Consider the following 22,681-nt stretch of genomic DNA (forward strand, 5'->3'; position numbering starts at 1 on the left):
TCAATTGCCAAGCGTCATAATTTTGATCACCTGACAAGGGAGATGCTGCAATGGTTGTAAGTGTGAAAAATGGTCATAAGTGACTTTTTTAGCACTGCTGTAACTTCAAATGCTCACTAAGTGAAATGTTATAAGTCTAGGACTACCTGTACGTAATAGGGTATCGTAGGATGGATGGCCTCCCCTAGTGGTTTCATGTAGATGTTAGAAAGCAGCAGTGTAAGGCTTTTGTCCAGGGGCCTCCCGAACAGCAAGAGGCCCAACTCCGCACTGAGTGGAACAGGCGTGGGAAAAAGAGCTTAATTGTTTTTACAGAACTATGAGAAGACATGGTAGCCTGTGAAGCAAATAAAGTGTATATATTTTAATACCATGAGCCTAGCTTGAAGTCTATGAATTGTGTATAGGAAAACCAGTCCTAACCACAATTTACTGATATGATAGCAACTTTAGAGAAAACCCCTAGGACCTAACAGCCATAATAGGTAATTCATAAATAAGGGCCAGGGGTGATAGAATTAGGGGAATGGGAGAAGTAATCGGAGGCGGAGATAATATATTAACTTTAGAAGCTCTGGATAGGTTGTGATGACACGATTACAGCATGATGACTAAGCCAATGAAGAAGAGGTGGGAGGTAAATTTGTAATGGCAATGGGGGGAATGTAAAGAACAAATACTGAGGATTTGGGGTGTGTCCACTGTGTGCTTGCATGCACAAGGAGCAGGCCCCTTGCAAAGGAGTAGAAATAAATTATCTGTTTTGGAACTTTTGGCTTGTAATTGTTTATTTCAGCTAGACAACGAATCCTACACCAGCCATGGAGACAGTAATGCTAGTTAGCTAAATATGGAAGTAAAAGAAAATAAAATGACAGAAGAAACGGGGTCAAGCTTCAATTTTACAGCTTCGCTAAAGGGAGCTGCACTTTCTCCTTGGCTGTTCCCCCTAGGACACTTTCCTTGGAATTAGTTGCAGGAAGAGGGACAATGCCTGCCCCCTTGGGAGACCCGAAAGAAAAGGTTTAGGATAGAGTGTCATGGAGAAAAGCTATGGATGTGCTCGGTGGGAGTCGAATACGACTTGATGGCCTCTAAAGATCCCCCACGGAATCAATGAAAACAGCTTGCAAACGCTTTAGGGAAGACATAGGACGAGCGTGGTTTTCAACCTTATGTCGCTAGATGGCGCTCTAAGAGAAGCAGCGCTCGTACCTAGAGAGCAGAGAATACAGTTCTGTACGCAGCAGCCGCATCGCTAGTGCCAATATCGTACCGGAGGAGAAGAGGTCGAGCCGGAACCAATTGAAACGATAGAGGATTGGATTGCTAGAGAGGCTTTTGGGGAAAGGGCAGAGGAACTTCCTCTTCCGGCTCACTGATGGGAGGAGGACAGAGTCGGTGGATCTTCTTGTGCAGTTTCGAGAGTCGAAGCGGCTCCTGGGAGGTGAGTGGAGGCCAGGTCGGAGGAGAAGCCGGGAGCAAGTCGGGCTCTTTGGTTTCCTCCGCGGCGTGGAACCAGCGAAGGGACGAGGCTGAAAGATGTCGGCTGCTGCTGCTGCGTATTCTTTCTCTCTCCCCAAATGTTATGATCCTTCTGCTGCCTGGTTTAAAACTGCTGCCTGTGATTTCCTGCTGGGAGATGGAAAAATTGGGACATTGGTAGGCTGCATGTACAGACCTGGTCTAGAATTTATTTTGGAGCATTCAACTATCTAGAGCAGGCATCAATTTTTCGCATGATTTCAAACTAAATGAATGAGATTTTTTTAGTACAATTGCCAAATGCAATAAACTGATTTTAGGTATATGTTACTGGAAGGAAAAAGCAATCCCTGCTGCGTTACTGATCCCAGAGAAACATTTGCATGTATGCAGGTATCCTTAGGGTGCCAGAGTTATGGATGAGAAATATTGGTTGCAAAGTTGGCATTTCTGGATGTAATACAGATATTTTGGACTTATTTTTGTTTCTTTGCATGTTTGATATTTTTAAAAAGGCATATGCTACTGACTATGCTTATGCACATATGTAACATGATCACTGCTTGTCCAAAATTTTACTATACAGATAATACCCCCAGAAATTATTTTAGCCTTTTTAATAAATGTTGTTATTGATGTTAAGCTCACCATGGAAAACATCATATATTGTTATGTATATACTAGGTTAATTATTTAAAGACTGAAGTGCAACATAACTAGATTCTAAATAATCTATTTTTCAAAACACACAACAGTCCAAACAGTAAAAGTAAAGTCCAAATTAAGAATATTTCATTCTTTTTTTTATTGAAAAGTTTTACAATACATTTTTTTAAAAAGACAAAACCTTTCCCAACCCCCTCCCCTCTCCCCAACCCTCCCCAACACCTCCCTCCCTTCCCCCTCCCCCCTCCCCGACTTCCCAGAGCTCAATACAGGGTATAAAAATACAAGCAATCATAGTCTACCATATGCAAACAACAATAAAATATTAATTCTATCGCACTTTAACTCTTATAAAATAACTACAAGCAATATAAATATCAGATCAGTGCTTATTCAAATGCTAGATGAAACTTTTTAATCCCATATTTATTCTGGATATAATCAATCCATCTTCTCCACTCCACAATAAATCTCTGTTGCGACTGGTCTTTCAAGTATGCTGAGATCTTGAGAATATTTCATTCTTAAGAATTGTTTAGATTCAAAATAGTTTTCAAGAGTGTACAAAAGATACTATTTTTTTCTAGAATCAGCTAAATTAGACATATTACATTGAGAAAAATGTTTCTCATTTCTTTCCTGTTACCTTTGATTTCATTGCAGAGATGTTAACATAAGAAATAGATTATTTTGTTATCTAATTTTACCTTCCAAAAGACAGAAGCAGATGAAAAATGTGAGGTTCTTTCCTGTTGGCTTTTCTGAATTAGCTGTTTTAGATTCTAAAAGTTTAGTTCCTAAAGAAGTAATCCTGTAAATAATTTTAATGTCCTCCTCTAGTGCAGGCTCTTTTATGACTCTCCCAGAATTCCTGAGCCAGCATGGCTCAGCTTGGAAGCCTCTCCCTTTCCCCTCAGCATGGCTGGCTCAGGATTTCTGGGAGTTGAAATCCATGAGTCATAAAAAAGAGCCAATTTTGCTACCCCTGCAATAGGCTTAGGAAAACCAATAAGGGAGCTGGGTTGTTTTTTTGTTGTTGTTGTTTTGCCAAAAAAAAAAAAGGTTCCGGAACGCCGTTCTGAGCGTTCTATGAGAAAAAAAGCCCTGTTTCTTACCAGCCTCGGTCTTCGGGTAACGTTATTCCTTGTGATGTTATTCACAACGTTGTTTTCCTGGCAAGCGAGGAGTTTTCCTGGGCCAAACGGATGCTTTAAATTTTGCATAGGCCCTGGGCGCCATTTCAGTGCTCCCACCTTTCTAAAATTAGATGAAACAAATTGAGTGAATCCACTTCTGAAACATTTTGCAGACTCCAACACACATAGATTTTCTGCATGCATAAATTTATCAGTGTGTATTTATGTGTGCATAGATGTGTATCCAGTGATGGGATTCAGCCAGTTTGAACCAGTTTCACGGAACCGGTAGCTAATTTTTCTTCAGTTCAGAGAACCGGCTGAACGTGTTCTAGGCTTGGAGGAGGCTTCCCAGGCCTGCATCCACGCAGAGAACCAGTTGTTCAGGGATTTGAATCCCACCACTGCGCGTATCTATGTAAACCCTACGTATTTTCAGGTAATCTTAATAACAGTGCATTTGCAATGACAATAATTTGTGATTTACCCAAGCCAACAAGAGAATTTCATGATTTGAAATATGAGTGGATATTTGAAGGTGGATTTAGTTAGTCTTCTATGTAACTAATGAATCATAATGAATATTAGACTAGCATTTTGACATGTTTGCTTTTTCATAGTAATCTATGGATTTTTTTAATGTTTTCACAGGTTCTGTAGCCATTTTTTAAACAATAATGAAACTAACCCAGTAATATGAGTCTTTATAGACAGAGAGGATGCCAAGAAGAGCACTCTGGACAACAGAGAATGAGAAGCAGCATTAAAATGCAAAACAAACCATCAGTCAAAATCTTTTCCATTTCTTCCAGAAAGTGTTAAAACGTCTTCTCTTTCCTCAGCGGATGGAGGGAGGCAAGGGAGACAATAACAGAGTTTTCTGGTGGAAAAATAGATTATGTGAATCACAAGAAAATATTGCATGAAAAGATAAAAAGATATTATTACCAAATTCAGAAAAAGTTGGAAATAGCTGGACATCAGTGGGAATACCATGTATAGCCAAAGGCATTAATAAAACCCTTTCAGGAAGAAAAGAGTGTCTTGAATCAAAGTGCAACCAGATAAGGGATCAGAACTACTTTTGGCCTCGTAAAACCAAAAATATCGGTGTTGAAAAAACCTCACAGACTGCCTATTGTGGAAAAAAACAGATTGCAGATCACACGTTTGGAGTGTGGAAAAAGCATTACTAAGAGCAGCGCTCCATTGATTCATGGAACAACCAATGCAGGAGGAGCAGCTCTACCAGTGCTCCCAATGTGGCAAAAAATTTAGCATGCACACCAATCTGGTGAGTCACGAGAGGACACACACTGGGGTGAAAGTCTTCGAATGTCCTGATTGCGAGAAAAGTTTCACACGGAATTCTGACCTGGTAATACACCAGAGGACTCACACAGGAGAGAAACCATATGAGTGTCTTGACTGTGGGAAAAGTTTCAGTCGGAATTCCTACCTGGTGAAACACCAGAGGACTCACACAGGAGAGAAGCCATATGAGTGTCTTTATTGTGGGAAAAGTTTCATTCGGAATTCCAACCTGGTGATACACGAGAGGATTCACACTGGAGAGAAACCATATGAGTGTCCAGATTGTGGGAAATGTTTCAATCACAAATCCCACCTGGTGAAACACCTGACAATGCACATGGGAAAGAAACCGTATGAGTGTTTAGATTGTGGGAAAGGTTTCAGTTGCAATTCTGACCTGATGAAACATCATAGGATTCACACAGGAGAAAAACCATATGAGTGTCCAGATTGTGGGAGAAGTTTCTCACGGAATGATAGCCTCGTGGAACACCAGAGGAGTCACACAGGAGAGACACCATATAAGTGTTCAGATTGTGGGAAAGGTTTCAAGCGTAATTCCAAGCTAGTGATACACCGGAGGATTCACACAGGAGAGAAACCATATGAGTGTCAGGATTGTGGGAAACGTTTTAGACAGAATTCCAAGCTGGTGATCCACCGGAGGACTCACACAGGAGAGAAACCATATGAGTGTCCTGATTGTGGGAAAGGTTTTATTCAGAATTCAAACCTGGTGATACACCAGAGGACTCACACAGGAGAAAAACCATATGAGTGTCTTGAGTGTGGGAAAAGTTTCCATCGAAATTCCGACTTGGTGATACACAAGAGGACTCACACAGGAGAGAAACCGTATGAATGTCCAGATTGTGGGAAAGATTTCAGTACTAGGTATAGCCTTATAAATCATGTAAGGGTACATATAGGGGAGTAACCATTGAAATGCCCAGATTGCGGACAGTGTTTCGCAGAAAATTCCTCTGTTATTAGAAAAGAAATTCCAGATGAAAAATTTGATCGGTGTTAGGAAACTTGAATTTTTGTTTCTTGTGTCTTACTGGAAGCCCAGCTGAGAAATTAATAATTTCTTGCATGATTCTTTTCAGTTAACCTTGTCCTATTAAACATGAGGGAAGAGATCTGAGCTTCCTTTGTTTGGCCTAGTGCAGTCGTTCCCTTTCACGGAGTCAAGCTGAACTGTTGCGCTGGGCCAGAGAAAGCGAGCTTAGATCTCTATGAGGTATGTTTGCCACCTTGAGTTCTTTCTATATATAATAAACATGGGGTATGTATCTTTATTAAGAAAATGGATATGGCACCCCAACTCATGGTGACTCCACATGATTTACAGCAATAAAATGTTAATGCAGAAACCAATAAAATCAATATATTGCAAATGGCAAAATGCAAAGCCCCACATATAACATTTAATTTCTCTGTAAATACAGGGCACCTATAGCCAAGTTGATGGCATTTTGATGTTCTGGGAGTCCAGTCGCTTTCTTTGTTCTCCTCTTTTCTTTCTCTAATCTGGTCTGAGCTTCCTTTCTCAGGCCCAATGTGGTATTTCCCTTTTATGGAGTCGAGGGGAACTGCTTTGCTGGGTGAGAGAAAGTGAGCCTGGGTCTGTATGAAGTATAATTGTCATAAAGAGGAAGTGTACAAAGGTCATTGTTTAAGCAAACATAGTCTTGTCCTTAAGGTAGATGTTGATTGGGATAGCCATATCCTGTCTGTGAAACTACACATACTTCATATTTTCTTCTGTAAACTCTTGTCTGATGAGAATGTTCAGGATGTAACCATATAAGGAACTCTAATTCTTAACTAGGAATTAGAGGTGTATAAATATGTCAGTTCATGAGCCCTTCGGGGTTCAGACCCTTTGCTTTGTTTAAGCCCTCTGAACCTGCGCAATAAACCTTTCCTGAAGAGCTGGCGTGAGTCTCTTCTTTGTACAACAGATTCATGGCGACCACGAAGGGACTTCATTGCAAGGCGATGTTTCGCTTGCATGGATGTTGAAAGGTTTTGATGATTATTTTAATCATACACAGTATAAAGTCCCCTATCCTAAGGTGACAAAAGAGAGGTTGAGGTTCCTATGTGAGGAACAGTGGCCACATATGGGGGTTGGGTGGCCGCAAGAGGGTACATTCATAAACCAGCTCATCGATGACCTTCGGGCCATGATATTAGCAGATGAGGAGAAATACCCCAATCAATATCAGTATATAGACCAGTGGGGGGATGCGGTATCAGAGAAGGCAGATGACTTATTGCAATGTCAGGCTGAAATGGTTCACCTTTGTATTGCTAGATCTAAGGGAAAGAAGCTGGGGGTTGTGTCACGAGAAATTTAAGGACGTGAAAAAATCCAAAACCAATGTGTCTGATATTAAGAGGTGCTGGTTGAGGAAGAGGAAGTGATTTTTAGACCCCCTCCTTATGTGCCAGGTCCACCCTCGCTGCCTCGACTGTTAGCGGCAGCAGCTGCAGTAACACCAAGTGAAGCGCAGCCAGCAGTAAGAAAGAAGCAGAGGAGAAAGGAGCCCACGGCTCCTAAGGAAGCGGAGGATCCTTCTGTGGCTGGGAAGGGTGAGATAGATGATGATGTTGATAAAGAGGAGGAAGGATTAGCTGCTGGGGTAGATCTATCGGTAGGAGTATTGACAAGGTCAGCCACAGCTAAAGCAGTGGCTGCTAAGTGTGGATTCTTAGCCCGCTTAAGGCAGACAGACCAGCAAGTTATAAACCAACAGGGTCAGGTGGAGTTTCGACCTATGTCTCAATATGTCCCGTTCACCACCAAGGATCTCTTGAACTGGAAGCAGCATTATGGTCCTATGACCACTAAGCCAACTTCACATTGTAGGATGTCTGGCGTGAGGTCAGTGACCACCTCATCGTGGTTATCAGGGACGTTAAGCTCATTCTAGTATAGTTCTTCTGTGTAATTTTGTCACCTCTTCTTAATCTTTTCTGCCTCTTAGGTCACTGCCATTTTGGTCCTTTATCATGCCCATTTTTGCATGAAACGTTCCCTTTATCTCTCCAATTTTCTTGAAGAGATCTCTAGTCCTCCCTATTCTATTGTTTTTTTCTATTTCTTTGCAGTGTTCATTTAAGAAGGCATTCTTATCTCTTCTAGCTATTCTCTGGAATTCTGCATTCAGTTTTTTATTTTTATTTTTTTATTATTTTAATTCCATTTATATCCCGCCCTTCTCCGAAGACTCAGGGCGGCTTACAAGCTTAGCAGTAGCCTTCATTCTATGTATATGCCTGCTTATTAGGGCTTTCACACACACACCCAAGCGGCATTATTACAAAGTCAGCTTAATTGCCCCCAACAATCTGGGTCCTCATTTTACCCACCTCGGAAGGATGGAAGGCTGAGTCAACCTTGAGCCTGGTGGGACTCGAACCTGCACTAATTGCAGGCAGCTGGTGTTACTTAAGGAGGCATTAGCCCACTGCTCCACCAAGGCAGTTGGGTGTATCTTTCTTTTTCTCCCCTGCCTTTCGCTTCCCTCCTTTCCTCACCTATTTGCAAAGCTTCCTCGGACAGCCATTTTGCTTTCTTGCATTTCTTTTTCTTTGGGATGGTTTTAGTTGTTACTTCTTGTACAATGTTGCGAACCTCTGTCCATAGTTCTTCAGGCACCTCTATTTGTCACCTCTACTGTATATTCAACAGGGATATGATTTAATTCATACATGAGTGGCCTAGTGCTTTTCCCTACTTTCTTCAGTTTAAGCCTAAATTTTGCAACAAAAAGCTCATGGTCTGAGCCACAGTCAGCTCCTGGTCTTGTTTTTACTGACTGTATAGAGGTTCTCCATCTTTGGCTGCAGAGCACATAGTCAATCTGATTTCTGTGTTGACCGTCTGGTGGTGTCCATGTGTAAAGCCGTCTCTTGGGTTGTTGCAAAAGAGTGTTTGCTATGACCATCGTATTTTCTTGTCAAAATTCTATCAGCCTGTGCCCTGCTTCATTTCTTACTCCAAGGCCAAACTTGCCTGTTATTCCGGTTATCTTTTGGCTTCCTACTTTAGCATTCCAATCCCCCATGATGATAAGGACACCATTTTTTGGTGTTAGTTCTATAAGGTGCTGTAGGGCTTGATAGAACCAGTCAATTTCATCCTCTTCAGCACTGGTGGTTGGGGCATGGACTTGGACTACTGTGATATTGAATGCTTTGCCTTGGATTTGAACTGAGATCATTCTGTCATTTGGGGGATTGTATCCCAGTATTGCTTTTCCTACTCTTTTATTGACTATGAAGGCTACTCCATTTCTTCTGAGGGATTCTTGCCCGCAGTAGTATACCTGATGGTCATCTGAATTAAATTCAAAAATTCCTGTCCATTTTAGTTCGCTGATTCCTAAGATGTCGATGTTCAGTCTTGTCATCTCTTGTTTGACCACGTTCAGCTTTCCTTGATTCATGGATCTTACATTCCAGGTTCCTATGGAGAAAAAAATCTTTACAGCATCGGACTTTCCTTTCACCACCAGACACATCCACAGCTGAGCGTCCTTTCGGCTTTGGCCCAGTCGCTTCATTCTTTCTGGCGCTACTAGTACTAGCCCTCTGCTCTTCCCCAGTAGCATATTGGACACCTTCCGACCTGAGGGGCTCATCTTCCAGCGTCATATTGTTTTGCCTTTTGGTACTGTCCATAGGGTTTTCATGGCAAAGATACTGGAGTGGGTTGCCATTTCCTTCTCCAGTGGATCACATTTTGTCAGAACTCTCTGCTATGACCTTTCCGTCTTGGGTGGCCCTGCACGGCATAGCTCAGCTTCATTGAATTACGCAAGCCCCTTCGCCATGACAAGGCAGTAATCCACGAAGGGGTTAGAGTGGGTAAACTGAGTAAATTCCCAGTTCAGCTCTAATTATTTGATCATGGTTTGTTTAAGAGGGTGAGAGACAGGTACCTTGGTTCATATGTTAAATGAATGACCCATTGCGAATCCCATATTAAAACAACATACTTTATGTGCCACCAGAATTTGAAAACAACATTTAATATGGCACAGTGCTTGATCAAAATGGTTCAGGTGAGATCGACATTTGTGGGACTGATTGGGGTAGATTTTAGGGGTGATACTGAAATATAATTCTATCTTATTTCACTTATCTATATATCAAATCGTTATATTTTACCCCAGTTTCATTTTAATTTGTTTTTATAGGATTTTATTAATTTTTGGAAGACTATATTCTGATATCGCCGATGGGCTAATCGATAAACTATTAAAACCAAATGCATATAAACAAAACTCTGGTGCCAAGTCAGACTTCTGATGTGCAGGCGGCCTCTTCTTATCCGAGTGCTTAGGAGAAAAACTAGATCTTCCTTGCTTTACGGAAGACTAGGAGGATAAAGGCCTGCCACACTTCAGGGGGAAGAGTGTCTAACAGGGCAGGGTCTGCAGCAGAAACGGTTCACTTCCTAGATCCTATCAGATGTCAATATTTAAGGGAAGGGACTAGAAGCTTGCCCACCATATCTGACCTGGTAGAAAAGATAGATGCAGAAATAATAAAGGTGGAACTTTAATGACAGGTGTCCTTTTGGCTCAGTGGTCAGAATGCAGTATTGCTGGCTGACTCTGCCCACAGCCTGGAATTCGATCTTGACGGGGCTTAAAGTTAACTCAGCCTTCCATCTTTCTGAGGTCAGTAAAATGAGAACCCAGATTGTTGGGGAGAATATGCTGACACTGTAAGCCGAGAGTGTGATAAAGCACAGTGGGGTGGTGTATTAATTCCAAGTGCAATTGCTACCATAAAGAAATAGCTTTAAATGTGATGACCAGCATCTTCAATTGCACCTGTAAAGAAACAAACCTGGGGAAACTCCCACCAGAAAGATGTGATGTGGGCAACCTAGAGGCCCTCATTACTTTGTGCGTTGGGGCATTCTGGACCAGTTAGAAGTTTCCGGGTGGTCCAGGGCAGTGATCCAAACTGGAGGTGACCAAGGCATGACTGAGCACTATGCAAGGCCTCCCTGGTCTAGGAAACGATACAGTTGGAGCACCAGATACACCTCTGCAAAGCCCCTCCCCCACCTAGGATCTTCTCAAGCAGGAGCCATGAGTCCAGGAGGATCCCCAAGTTGTGCACCAGATCTGTTGACAAAGGAGATCACATGAGCCCAGGACACTGAAACTCACAAATATCAGTCAATTGCCAAGCGTCATAATTTTGATCACCTGACAAGGGGGATGCTGCAATGGTTGTAAGTGTGAAAAATGGTCATAAGTGACTTTTTTAGCACTGCTGTAACTTCAAATGGTCATTAAGTGAAATGTTATAAGTCTAGGACTACCTGTACATAATGGATGGCCTCCCCTAGTGGTTTCATGTAGATGTTAGAAAGCAGCAGTGTAAGGCTTTTGTCCAGGGGCCTCCCGAACAGCAAGAGGCCCAACTCCGCACTGAGTGGAACAGGCGTGGGAAAAAGAGCTTAATTGTTTTTACAGAACTATGAGAAGACATGGTAGCCTGTGAAGCAAATAAACTGTATATATTTTAATCCCATGAGCCTAGCTTGAAGTCTATGAATTGTATCTAGGAAAACCAGTCCTAACCACAATTTACTGATATGATAGCAACTTTAGAGAAAACCCCTAGGAACTAACAGCCATAATAGGTAATTCATAAATAAGGGCCAAGGGTGATAGAATTAGGGGAATGGGAGAAGTAATTGGGGGTGGAGATAATATATTCACTTTAGAAGCTCTGGATAGGTTGTGACGACACGATTACAGCATGACGACTAAGCCAATGAAGAGGTGGGAGGTAAATTTGTAATGGCAATGGTGGAATGTAAAGAACAAATACTGAGGATTTGGGGTGTGTGCACTGGGTGCTTGCATGCAAAAGGAGCAACCCCCTTGCAAAGGAGTAGAAATAAATTACCGTTGTTTTGGAACTTTTGGCTTGTGATTGTTTATTTCAGCTAGACAACGAATCCTACACCAGCCATGGAGACAGAAGTAAAACAACCGTAATACAGTGCCTCCCATTTGCAGCCCCAAAGTCTGTTCATAAGGATATCATGGCTGATGATACAGTATTGAAACCTGATGTGAGGGACGTAATGGTTGTACCTCGTCTATCTCGAGGCCTCCAAAAGTCCATGAGAGTTGCAACCAATGCCGGTTTTGTGATGTGTCCCGGCCAGAACCCAGACCGAGAAGGGCCCAGTTGTCTTTCTCCTACACAGCCCTTTCTGCAGGTGGCAAAGCCAGAGCTGCAAGCAGAGGGCGAGTTGAAGTTCCAGGCTGCCAGCCTTTCATTGCCCTATTCAGTTGCACTGAAAAAAGATCTTAATCTGCACCAATGCCTTGAACTCTGCCAGGAAAACCTGGCATGATTTTCTTATGCATAGCAAAGTGTTGTTGAAGGTTTGAAGCTGGTCAGGATGCCAACTGTCCAGAAGCGGGAGAAATGACTCTTCCAGGCCCCCTCCTGCGTTTGGAAAAGAAGTATGGGTAATTCTGGGGGCGTGGGAGAAACTCAAGGCGAAAATTTCTATTGGTTAGCAGGGATGGGGTACCAGTAATGCTAGTTAGCTAAATATGGAAGTAAAAGAAAATAAAATGACAGAAGAAACGGGGTCAAGCTTCAATTTTACAGCTTCGCTGAAGGGAGCTGCACTTTCGCCTTGGCTGTTGTACTAATTTCCCCTCTAGGACACTTTCCTTTGATTTAGTTGCAGGAAGAGGGACAATGATTGCCCTCTTGGGAGACCCGAAAGAAAAGGTTTAGGATAGAGTGTCATGGAGAAAAGCTATGGATGTGCTCGGTGGGAATCGAATACGACTTGATGGCCTCTAAAAATCCCCCACGGAATCAATGAAAACACCTTGTAATGTAAACGCTTTAGGGAAGAGATAGGACGAGCGTGGTTTTCAACCTTATGTCGCTAGATGGCGCTCTAAGAGAAGCAGCGCTCGTACCTAGAGAGCAGAGAATACAGTTCTGTACACAGCAGCCGCATCACTAGTGCCAAAATCGTACGGGAGGGAGAGCGGTTGAGCCGGAACAAATTGAAACGATAGAGGATTGGATTGCTAGAGAGGATTTTGGGGAAAGGTCAGAGGAACCTCCTCTTCCGGCTCACTTATGGGAGGAGGACGGAGTCGGTGGATCTTCTTGTGCAGTTTCGAGAGTCGAAGCGGCTCCTGGGAGGTGAGTGGAGGGCAGGTCGGAGGAGAAGCCGGGAGCAAGTCGGGCTCTTTGGTTTCCTCCATTGCGTGGAAGCAGCGAAGGGACGCGGCTGAAAGATGTCGGCTACTGCTGCATATTCTTTCTCTCCCCAAATGTTATGATCTTTCTGCTGCCTGGTTTAAAACTGCTGCCTGTGATTTCCTGCTGGGAGATGGAAAAATTGGGGCATTTAAAAAGTCTTTGTTTTGTATTTCTTACCAGTGCTTTTTTTCTAAAACAAAAAAAGGTGCCGGAACTCTCATCTTGGTGGGCGCAGGAGGCAGGGGGGTGGGGCGGTGCTGGTAAATAAAGGTAGAACATATGTAAAATATACATCAAGTGATAATATGCTTCCCTACAGAGTCAATTCTTGCTCAATGACAGACCAAGGAGTTAACTCGGAAAGGCAAGAGGAAAATCTAGAAGAGGTCTGTGCAGCTCTTCAACATCTTCATCAACGATTTGGATGAGGGGATAGATGGGGAACTCATCAAATTTGCAGACAGCACCAAGCTGGAAGGAATAGCCAATACTCCAGAAGATAGGCTTAAGATACAGGAGGATCTGGACAGACTCGAACACTGGGCACTATCTAACAAAATGAAATTCAATTGTGAAAAAAGTAAGGTTCTACATTTAGGCAGGAAAAATCAAATGTACAGGTATAGTATAGGTGGTACCTTGCTCAATAGTAGTAACTGAGAGAGAGATCTCGGAGTCCTAGTAGACAATCACTTCAATATGAGCCAGCAGTGTGCTGCAGCTGCCAAAAGAGCCAACACAGTGCTAGGCTGCATTAACAGAGGGATAGAATCAAGATCAAGTGAAGTACTAATACCACTTTACAATGCCTTGGTAAGGCCACACCTGGAATACTGCATCCAGTTTTGGTCACCACGATGTAAAAAAGATGTCGAGACTCTAGAAAGGGTACAGAGAAGAGCAACAAAGATGATTGGGGGACTGGAGGCTAAAACATATAGGGAACGGTTGCTGGAATTGGGTATGTGTAGTTTAATGAAGAGAAGGGTGAGGGGTGACATGATAGCAGTGTTCCAATATCTCAGGGGCTGCCACAAAGAAGAGGGAGTCAAGCTATTCTCCAAAGCACCTGAAAGCAGGACAAGAAGCAACGGATGGAAACTAGTCAAGGAGAGAAGCAACCTAGAACTAAGGAGAAACTTCCTGACAGTTAGAACAGCTAACCAGTGGAGCAACCTGCCTCCAGAAGTGGTGAATGCTCCAACACTGGAAGTTTTTAACAAGAGACTGGCCAGCCATTTGTCTGAAATGGTATAGGGTTTCCTGCCTGAGCAGGGGGTTGGACTAGATGACCTCCAAGGTCCCTTCCAACAACTTCTTCTTCTTCTTCTTCTTCTTCTTCTTCTTCTTCTTCTTCTTCTTCTTCTTCTTCTTCTTCTTCTTCTTCTTCTTCTTCTTCTTCTTCTTCTTCTTCTGGGGGTTGGACTAGATGACCTCCAAGGTCCCTTCCAACAACTTCTTCTTCTTCTTCTTCTTCTTCTTCTTCTTCTTCTTCTTCTTCTTCTTCTTCTTCTTCTTATTATTATTATTATTATTATTATTATTATTATTATTATTATTATTATTATTATTATTATTATTATTATTATTATTATTATTATTAACAACTTGTAGAAAGGAAAGGCCCACACTGATAAATTAAAAATCTTTGTGTTCTGCAAAGGAATACTGGTGGGCTAATCAATGATTTGGTGACTAGAGGAGCATCTACAGCTTGTGGTCATGGTAAGCCATGGAGGCACTAGGCGACATGACTTTCAGGGCAGTGGTGGTGATTTTATTACTTTTTTAAAAAAAAAAGTCTGTGCTCTGTCCAAGGGTGCTTGGTAGGCTGCATGTACAGACCTGGTCTAGAATTTATTTTGGAGCATTCAACTATCTAGAGCAGGCATGTCAAACTCATTTTGTTTGAGGCAACTTTTTATAAAACAATTGCCAATAATTTGTTTTAATAAAATAATTTAAATCAATTTTTCACTTGATTTCAAATTAAATGAATGAGGGTTTTTTAGTACAATTGCCAAATGCAATAAACTGGTTTTAGGTATATGTTACTGGAAGGAAAAAGCAATCCCTGCTGCGTTACTGATCCCAGAGAAACATTTGCATGTATGCAGGTATCCTTAGGGTGCCAGAGTTATGGATGAGAAATATTGGTTGCAAAGTTGGCATTTCTGGATGTAATACAGATATTTTGGACTTATTTTTGTTTCTTTGCATGTTTGATATTTTTAAAAAGGCATATGCTACTATGCTTATGCACATGTGTAACATGATCACTGCTTGTCCAAAATTTTACTATACAGATAATACCCCCAGAAATTATTTTAGCCATTTTAATAAATGTTGTTATTGATGTTAAGCTCACCAGGGAAAACATCATATATTGTTATGTATATACTAGGTTAATTATTTAAAGACTGAAGTGCAACATAACTAGATTCTAAATAATCTATTTTTCAAAACACACAACAGTCCAAACAGTAAAAGTAAAGTCCAAATTAAGAATATTTCATTCTTAAGAATTGTTTAGATTCAAAATAGTTTTCAAGAGTGTACAAAAGATACTATTTTTTTCTAGAATCAGCTAAATTAGACATATTACATTGAGAAAAATGTTTCTCATTTCTTTCCTGTTACCTTTGATTTCATTGCAGAGATGTTAACATAAGAAATAGATTATTTTGTTATCTAATTTTACCTTCCAAAAGACAGAAGCAGATGAAAAATGTGAGGTTTTTTCCTGTTGGCTTTTCTGAATTAGCTGTTTTAGATTCTAAAAGTTTAGTTCCTAAAGAAGTAATCCTGTAAATAATTTTAATGTCCTCTTCTAGTGCAGGCTCTTTTATGACTCAAGGACTTCAACTCCCAGAATTCCTGAGCCAGCATGGCTCAGCTTGGAAACCTCTCCCTTTCCCCTCAGCATGGCTGGCTCAGGATTTCTGGGAGTTGAAATCCACGAGTCATAAAAAAGAGCCAAGATTGCTAGCCCTGCAATAGGCTTAGGAAAACCAATATGGGAGCTGGGTTGTTTTTTTGTTGTTGTTTTGCCAAAAAAAGGTTCCGGAACGCCGTTCTGAGTATTCTATGAGAAAAAAGCCCTGTTTCTTACCAACCTCGGTCTTCGGGTAACTTTATTCCTTGCGATGTTATTGACAACGTTGTTTTCCTGGCAAGTGAGGAGTTTTCCTGGGCCAAACGGATGCTTTAAATTTTGCATAGGCCCTGAGCGCCATTTCAATGCTCCCACCTTTCTAAAATTAGATGAAACAAATTGAGTGAATCCACTTCTGAAACATTTTGCAGACTCCAACACACATAGATTTTCTGCATGCATAAATTTATCAGTGTGTATTTATGTGTGCATAGATGTGTGCCCAGTGATGGGATTCAGCCAGTTTGCACCAGTTTCACGGAACCGGTAGCTAATTTTTCTTCAGTTCAGAGAACCGGCTGAACGTGTTCTAGGCTTGGAGGAGGCTTCCCAGGCCTGCATCCACCCAGAGAACCAGTTGTTCAGGGATTTGAATCCCACCACTGCGCGTATCTATGTAAACCCTACGTATTTTCAGGTAATCTTAATAACAGTGCATTTGCAATGATAATAATTTGTGATTTATCCAGGCCAACAAGAGAATTTCATGATTTGAAATATGAGTGGATATTTGAAGTTGGATTTAGTTAGTCTTCTATGTAACTAATGAATCATAATGAATATTAGACTAGCATTTTGACACGTTTGCTTTTTCATAGTAATATATGGATTTTTTTATGTTTTCACAGGTTCTGTGGCCATTTTTTAAACAATAATGAAACTAACTCAGTAATATGAGTCTTTATAGACAGAGAGGATGCCAAGAAGAGCACTCTGGACAACAGAGAATGAGAAGCAGCATTAAAATGCAAAACAAACCATCAGTCAAAATCTTTTCCATTTCTTCCAGAAAGTGTTAAAACGTCTTCTCTTTCCTCAGCGGATGGAGGGAGGCAAGGGAGACAATAACAGAGTTTTCTGGTGGAAAAATAGATTATGTGGATCACAAGAAAATATTGCATGAAAAGATAAAAAGATATTATTACCAAATTCAGAAAAAGGTGGAAATAGCTGGACATCAGTGGGAATACCATGTATAGCCAAAGGCATTAATAAAACCCTTTCAGGAAGAAAAGAGTGTCTTGAATCAAAGTGCCACCAGATAAGGGATCAGAACTACTTTTGGCCTCGTAAAACCAAAAATATCGGTGTTGAAAAAACCTCATAGACTGCCTATTGTGGAAAAAAACAGATTGCAGATCACACGTTTGGAGTGTGGAAAAAGCATTACTAAGAGCAGCACTCCATTGATTCATGGAACAACCGATGCAGGAGGAGCAGCTCTACCAGTGCTCCCAATGTGGCAAAAAATTTAGCATGCACACCAATCTGGTGAGTCACGAGAGGACACACACTGGGGTGAAAGTCTTCGAATGTCCTGATTGCGAGAAAAGTTTCACACGGAATTCTGACCTGGTAATACACCAGAGGACTCACACAGGAGAGAAACCATATGAGTGTCTTGACTGTGGGAAAAGTTTCAGTCGGAATTCCTACCTGGTGAAACACCAGAGGACTCACACAGGAGAGAAGCCATATGAGTGTCTTTATTGTGGGAAAAGTTTCATTCGGAATTCCAACCTGGTGATACACGAGAGGATTCACACTGGAGAGAAACCATATGAGTGTCCGGATTGTGGGAAATGTTTCAATCACAAATCCCACCTGGTGAAACACCTGACAATGCACATGGGAAAGAAACCGTATGAGTGTTTAGATTGTGGGAAAGGTTTCAGTTGCAATTCTGATCTTATGAAACATCATAGGATTCACACAGGGGAAAAACCATATGAGTGTCCAGATTGTGGGAGAAGTTTCTCACGGAATAGTAACCTCATGGAACACCAGAGGAGTCACACAGGAGAGACACCATATAAGTGTCCAGATTGTGGGAAAGGTTTCAAGCGTAATTCCAAGCTAGTGATACACCAGAGGATTCACACAGGAGAGAAACCATATGAGTGTCAGGATTGTGGGAAACGTTTTAGGCAGAATACCAAGCTGGTGATCCACCGGAGGACTCACACAGAAGAGAAACCATATGAGTGTCCTGATTGTGGGAAACGTTTCCGTGATAGTTACTACATGATGATACACCAGAGGAATCACACGGGAGAGAAACCATATAAGTGTCCAGAGTGTGAGAAAAGTTTCAATTGGAATTCTGAACTTGTGGTACATCAGAGGTTTCATAGTGGAGAGAAACCATATAAGTGTCCTGATTGTGGGAAAGGTTTCGCTCAGAATTCAGGCCTGGTGATACATAAAATGAGTCACACAGGAGAAAAACCATATGAATGTCTTGAGTGTGGGAAAAGTTTCCATCGAAATTCCGACTTGGTGATACATCAGAGGACTCACACAGGAGAGAAACCGTATGAATGTCCGGATTGTGGGAAAGGTTTCACTACTAAGTCTAATCTTATAGCTCATGTAAGGGTACATATAGGGGAGTAACCATTGAAATGCCCAGATTGCGGATAGTGTTTTGCAGAAAATTCCTCCCTTATCACAGAAGAAATTCCACTTGAGGAAAAATTTGATCGGTGTTAGGAACCTTGAATTTTTGTTTCTTGTGTCTTACTGGAAGCCCAGCTAAGAAATAAATAATTTCTTGCATGATTCTTTTTAGTCTCCCGTATCCTATTAAACATGAGGGAAGAGATCTAAGCAAATTCTGGCCAGCTTCTAATCAATAATTAAACAATTTTTGCTTCTATGTCCATGATAGTTTGAGGAATTCTTTCAGGAAGGCCAGAGCTGCTTACAAAATGTGTTAGTTTAGTAATCCAAGTGGCTTGTAATTGTAATTTTATCTGCTCTAATAAACCTAACTGAGGAAGTCTTAACAGTCTCTATTTCATTGATTTTGTACCAGTAGTTATGTGCTCTGATTTTAGAGTGGGTAAATAAAATCCCAGTTCAGCTCTAATTATTGGATTGTGGTTTGTTTATAAGAGGGTGAGAGACGTGTACCTTGGTTCATATATTAAATGAATGACCCATTGCGAATCCCATATTAAAACAACAAACTATGTGCCGCCAGAATTTGAAAACATTTAATATGGCACAATACTTGATCAAAATTGTTCAGCTGAGATCGGCATATGTGCGACTGGGGTAGATTTTAGGGGTGATAGTGAAATATAATTCTATCTTATTTTACTTATCCATATATCAAATCGTTGCATTTACCCCAGTTTCATTTTAATTTGTTTTTATAGGATTTTATTAATAAATGGTGTTTGGAACTCTATATTCTGGTATCACCCATGGGCTAATAGATAAGCTAAACTAACTATTAAAACCAAATACATATAAACAAAACTCTGGTGCCAAGTCAGACTTCTGATGTGCAGGTGGCCTTATCCGAGTGCTTAGGAGAAAAACTAGATCTTCCTTGCTTTACGGAAGACTAGGAGGATAAAGGCCTGCCACACTTCAGGGGGAAGAGTGTCTTACAGAGCAGGGTCTGAAGCAGAAACGGTTCACTTCCTAGATCCTATCAGATGTCAATATTTAAGGGAAGGGACTAGAAGCTTGCCCACCATATCTGACCTGGTAGAACAGAAAGATGCAAAAATAATAAAGGTGGAACTTTAATGACAGGTGTCCTGTTGGCTCAGTGGTCAGAATGCAGTATTGCTGGCTGACTCTGCCCACGGCCTGGAATTCGATCCTGACGGGGCTCAAAGTTGACTCAGAACAAATATGGGACTAAAAAGTTCCATTTAGCTTATGAGTAGATTTTATTGGGATATTGTTATTGGTACTTTGTTTGTAGTTATGTTAAAGGGGAGTTAAAGCACATTACGAATTTGGTTAATTGTATATTATGCATAATTTTTATTTAGAGTATGATTATTGTAACTATAATCCTGTATTTAGCTCTGGGAAGTGGGGGGGGGAAGTGGGTGGGTTTGGGGTGGGAGGGATTTGGGGATATATTGTAAAATTTTGTTTTTGTAAAACTCTTTAATAAAAAAAAAAGTTGACTCACCCTCAAGCACTGCCTTGTTTCCTCTCGAGTTTTCTCTTTATTTTTTTTCTTATTTACTGATCCACATCAAACTGAAGACCGAAGGCTGTAGGTCCACCTGCTGCCGTTTTGGACTGTTCAAGATGTGACAGAGGCTTTAGGCCTACGGCTGCTGTTTAATAGAACCAAATGCCTGGATAGAAGTTTCAAACTTTCGGTTTACTTTTTCTTATCTTTTGTGTATTAAAGAGGACTTTTTCTCTGAACTGTGCTCCTTCAGAGAACCCATGGAGTGACACCTGAAACCACCAGCTCCCCTGTTACTGAATTTGCTTTAGTAGAGATACGCTATTCATTGATTCTGAGTTTTTGTTCTTTGTCTTAAACAACGTAGGAACCGTCCTTTCCCCCCTCCATGTGTTATATATTTGGACTCTTGAGTTTTTATTTGGAGGGCCTTGTTATTAGTTTTAGATTAAAATTATTATAGCCGATGTTAGAATCTTGCCATTTTTAGGTAATTTGGGGTTGGTTAATTGCAATTGGGATTCTAATTTTGTACTGTTTCAAGTGAGAAATACTTTGTTTGGGGAGAAGAAGAAGAAGCTGAAAGAGACATTGGTTCCTGATGTGGGTTCATTGTACTTGCAAATGTATTATTGCTTGTTGTTATAATTGCATTGACTGAGGCCCTTACCATAGTTATTGTAATATTCCTCACTTAGAAAATTGTAAAGATGAGAATATTACTGTTATTATGTGGCCTACTTTCAATGCAATTCTGTGAGTTCCAATGGATTCCAGAACACGATGTAAATGCAGCTCAGAAATTAAAGGTAAAGTAGTAATTTCTCAAGGCTTTAATCAGCAATTAGTTAACCATTTAAGAAAACAGTGGCCCCCTCAGTATATATTAATATATACTGCTACTAGATTGTGTTCATGGGATGAAGTGATTATTGTCACCAGTAATAAATTAAAGCAGCAGGTTAAGATGCATTCAGATGAAGGGTGGAGATGGCAATAAATTAAAAAATGTTTGTAAGCCACTCCTGTTCCTTCTACCATATCTGCTACCGCTGTTACAAAGAGTAATAAATCCTTTTATGATGTAGATATGGAAGTCATGGATACCAAATCAACCAATGTTTGGCTAGCTTTGAAATATCTTTATGTTAGGAAATCAGGATACCCCAGTTGTTGGATATGTTCTCATTTGAATGAGAAAACAATGAAGATTCCAATGGTAGTGGTTCCTATTAATATCTCATGGATTTTAATGAGTACTTCAAGTATCCATTATGGAAATTTTACTGTGTGTGAGAGAGAAGAGACAATTAGGAAAAATATGGATACAAGAAGCTTATATGTCCGATTGGTGCATCAGAAGAAATTTAATCATAAGATATCGTGTGGAAATACTGTAGTCCAGAGATCCCCAACCTTTTGGGCACCAGAGACCAGTTCTGTGGAGAGAGGGTCCACTCGGAGGCTTCAGCTGGTGCAGAATTCGGCCGCACGAGTTGTGATGGGGGTTTCCCGATACTCCCATGTAACACCTCTACTCCGCGAGCTGCATTGCCTGCCGGTTGCCCTACGGGTGAAATTCAAGGTGCTGGTGATGACCTATAAAGCCCTAAATGGCTTGGGTCCGGGATATCTGAGGGAACACCTGCTGCCGGCATCAAGTTCCCTTCGTCCAGTGCGCTCCCACAGGGAGGGTCTTCTCAGGGTGCCACCGGTAAGAGATTGCCGGCGGGTAACACCCAGGGATAGGGCCTTCTCAGTGGGGGCGCCTGCCCTTTGGAACCAGTTGCCAGTGGAGCTGAGGACTGCCCCCGACCTCCGTTCATTCCGCCGGGGCCTGAAGACCTGGCTCTTCGAGCTCTCTGGCCCAGGCTGAGGATTAATCTTATTTTAACTGGGGTTTTATTTATGTAGGGACAAATATAATTTTTTTAAAATTTGTTTTTAACTTTTGTATCTTGGTTTTTTAATCACCCTGTAAACCGCCCTGAGTCCTTCGGGAAAGGGCGGTATATAAATGTAATTAAATAAATAAATAAATAAATAATGGTTTTGGGTGCTGCCTGCAGCTTGTTGATGGGGCTTTACTTGTTTGTGCGGCTCGGTTGCTGGCATGCTGCAGCCTGGCACTAGTCCACAGACCAGGGATTGGGGACCCCTGCTATAGTCAATGTCACCATGACTCCGGACACCTTTAGTAAGATTAATGTTTAAAGCCTCACCAGAAGTTTGTTTCAAACCTCTCTAGTGAGATTTAGGCCCTGCAAGAATGCAAATGGAAAAATGTGTCCTATCCGGATGTGTTTGGAAGCAATGTGGGTGCGCAATTCAAGGTTTTGTCCCGTATTTCATTCCCAGTACTCCTCGACTTACAACCACAGCTGAGCCCCAAATTTCTCTTATAAATGTGAAAACTGGTCATAAGTCACTTTTTTCAGTGCTGTTGTAACTTCGAACAGTCACTAAACAAACTGTTGTAAAATAAGGATTACCTGTAATTCTATTAATGGGATGAAGCTGGAAATTGTTTAAGGCTGCACATACAAACAAGACGTTCGTCAACCTTTATGATGGAGCACCTGGCTAATCTTGGGAAGCTAAGTAGGGTCAGGCTTCACTCTTAAATCTTCCCTCAGTTGCAAAGGTAGTTTTGGGGCATTATCCTCCACCCCCAAGACAAAGAAATGGTTGGAAGAC

General features: G+C 41.3%; 2 protein-coding genes across 6 annotated transcripts; both read left to right on the forward strand.

Annotated features, from left to right (window-relative positions):
- The first annotated feature begins 1,387 nt into the window (after positions 1-1,387).
- Positions 1,388-6,538, forward strand: LOC308662066 (uncharacterized protein). 2 transcript variants are annotated; one of them, XM_081317484.1, is made up of 2 exons: positions 1,388-1,447; positions 3,939-6,538. In XM_081317484.1, the coding sequence occupies exon 2, from the start codon at positions 4,504-4,506 to the stop codon at positions 5,536-5,538; it is 1,035 nt and encodes a 344-aa protein (XP_081173610.1). In that variant the 5' UTR covers positions 1,388-1,447; positions 3,939-4,503; the 3' UTR covers positions 5,539-6,538. The 2 variants fall into 2 exon arrangements, with proteins under 2 accessions (XP_081173610.1, XP_081173611.1); XM_081317485.1 differs by lacking the exon at positions 1,388-1,447 and adding an exon at positions 1,475-1,662.
- A 6,223-nt stretch (positions 6,539-12,761) lies between these two features.
- LOC308664423 (uncharacterized protein) lies at positions 12,762-19,873 on the forward strand. Of its 4 annotated transcripts, none has more exons than XM_081321656.1 (3): positions 12,762-12,824; positions 13,204-13,464; positions 16,668-19,873. In XM_081321656.1, the coding sequence occupies exon 3, from the start codon at positions 17,233-17,235 to the stop codon at positions 18,433-18,435; it is 1,203 nt and encodes a 400-aa protein (XP_081177782.1). In that variant the 5' UTR covers positions 12,762-12,824; positions 13,204-13,464; positions 16,668-17,232; the 3' UTR covers positions 18,436-19,873. The 4 variants fall into 4 exon arrangements, with proteins under 4 accessions (XP_081177782.1, XP_081177783.1, XP_081177784.1 ...); XM_081321658.1 differs by having other exon boundaries at positions 12,774-12,824; positions 13,204-13,270; XM_081321657.1 differs by lacking the exon at positions 13,204-13,464 and having other exon boundaries at positions 12,765-12,824.
- The last annotated feature ends 2,808 nt before the right edge of the window (positions 19,874-22,681 follow it).

The sequence above is a fragment of the Vipera berus genome (assembly GCF_964194415.1).
Source record: "Vipera berus genome assembly, chromosome: 2".
NCBI lineage: Eukaryota > Metazoa > Chordata > Lepidosauria > Squamata > Viperidae > Vipera > Vipera berus.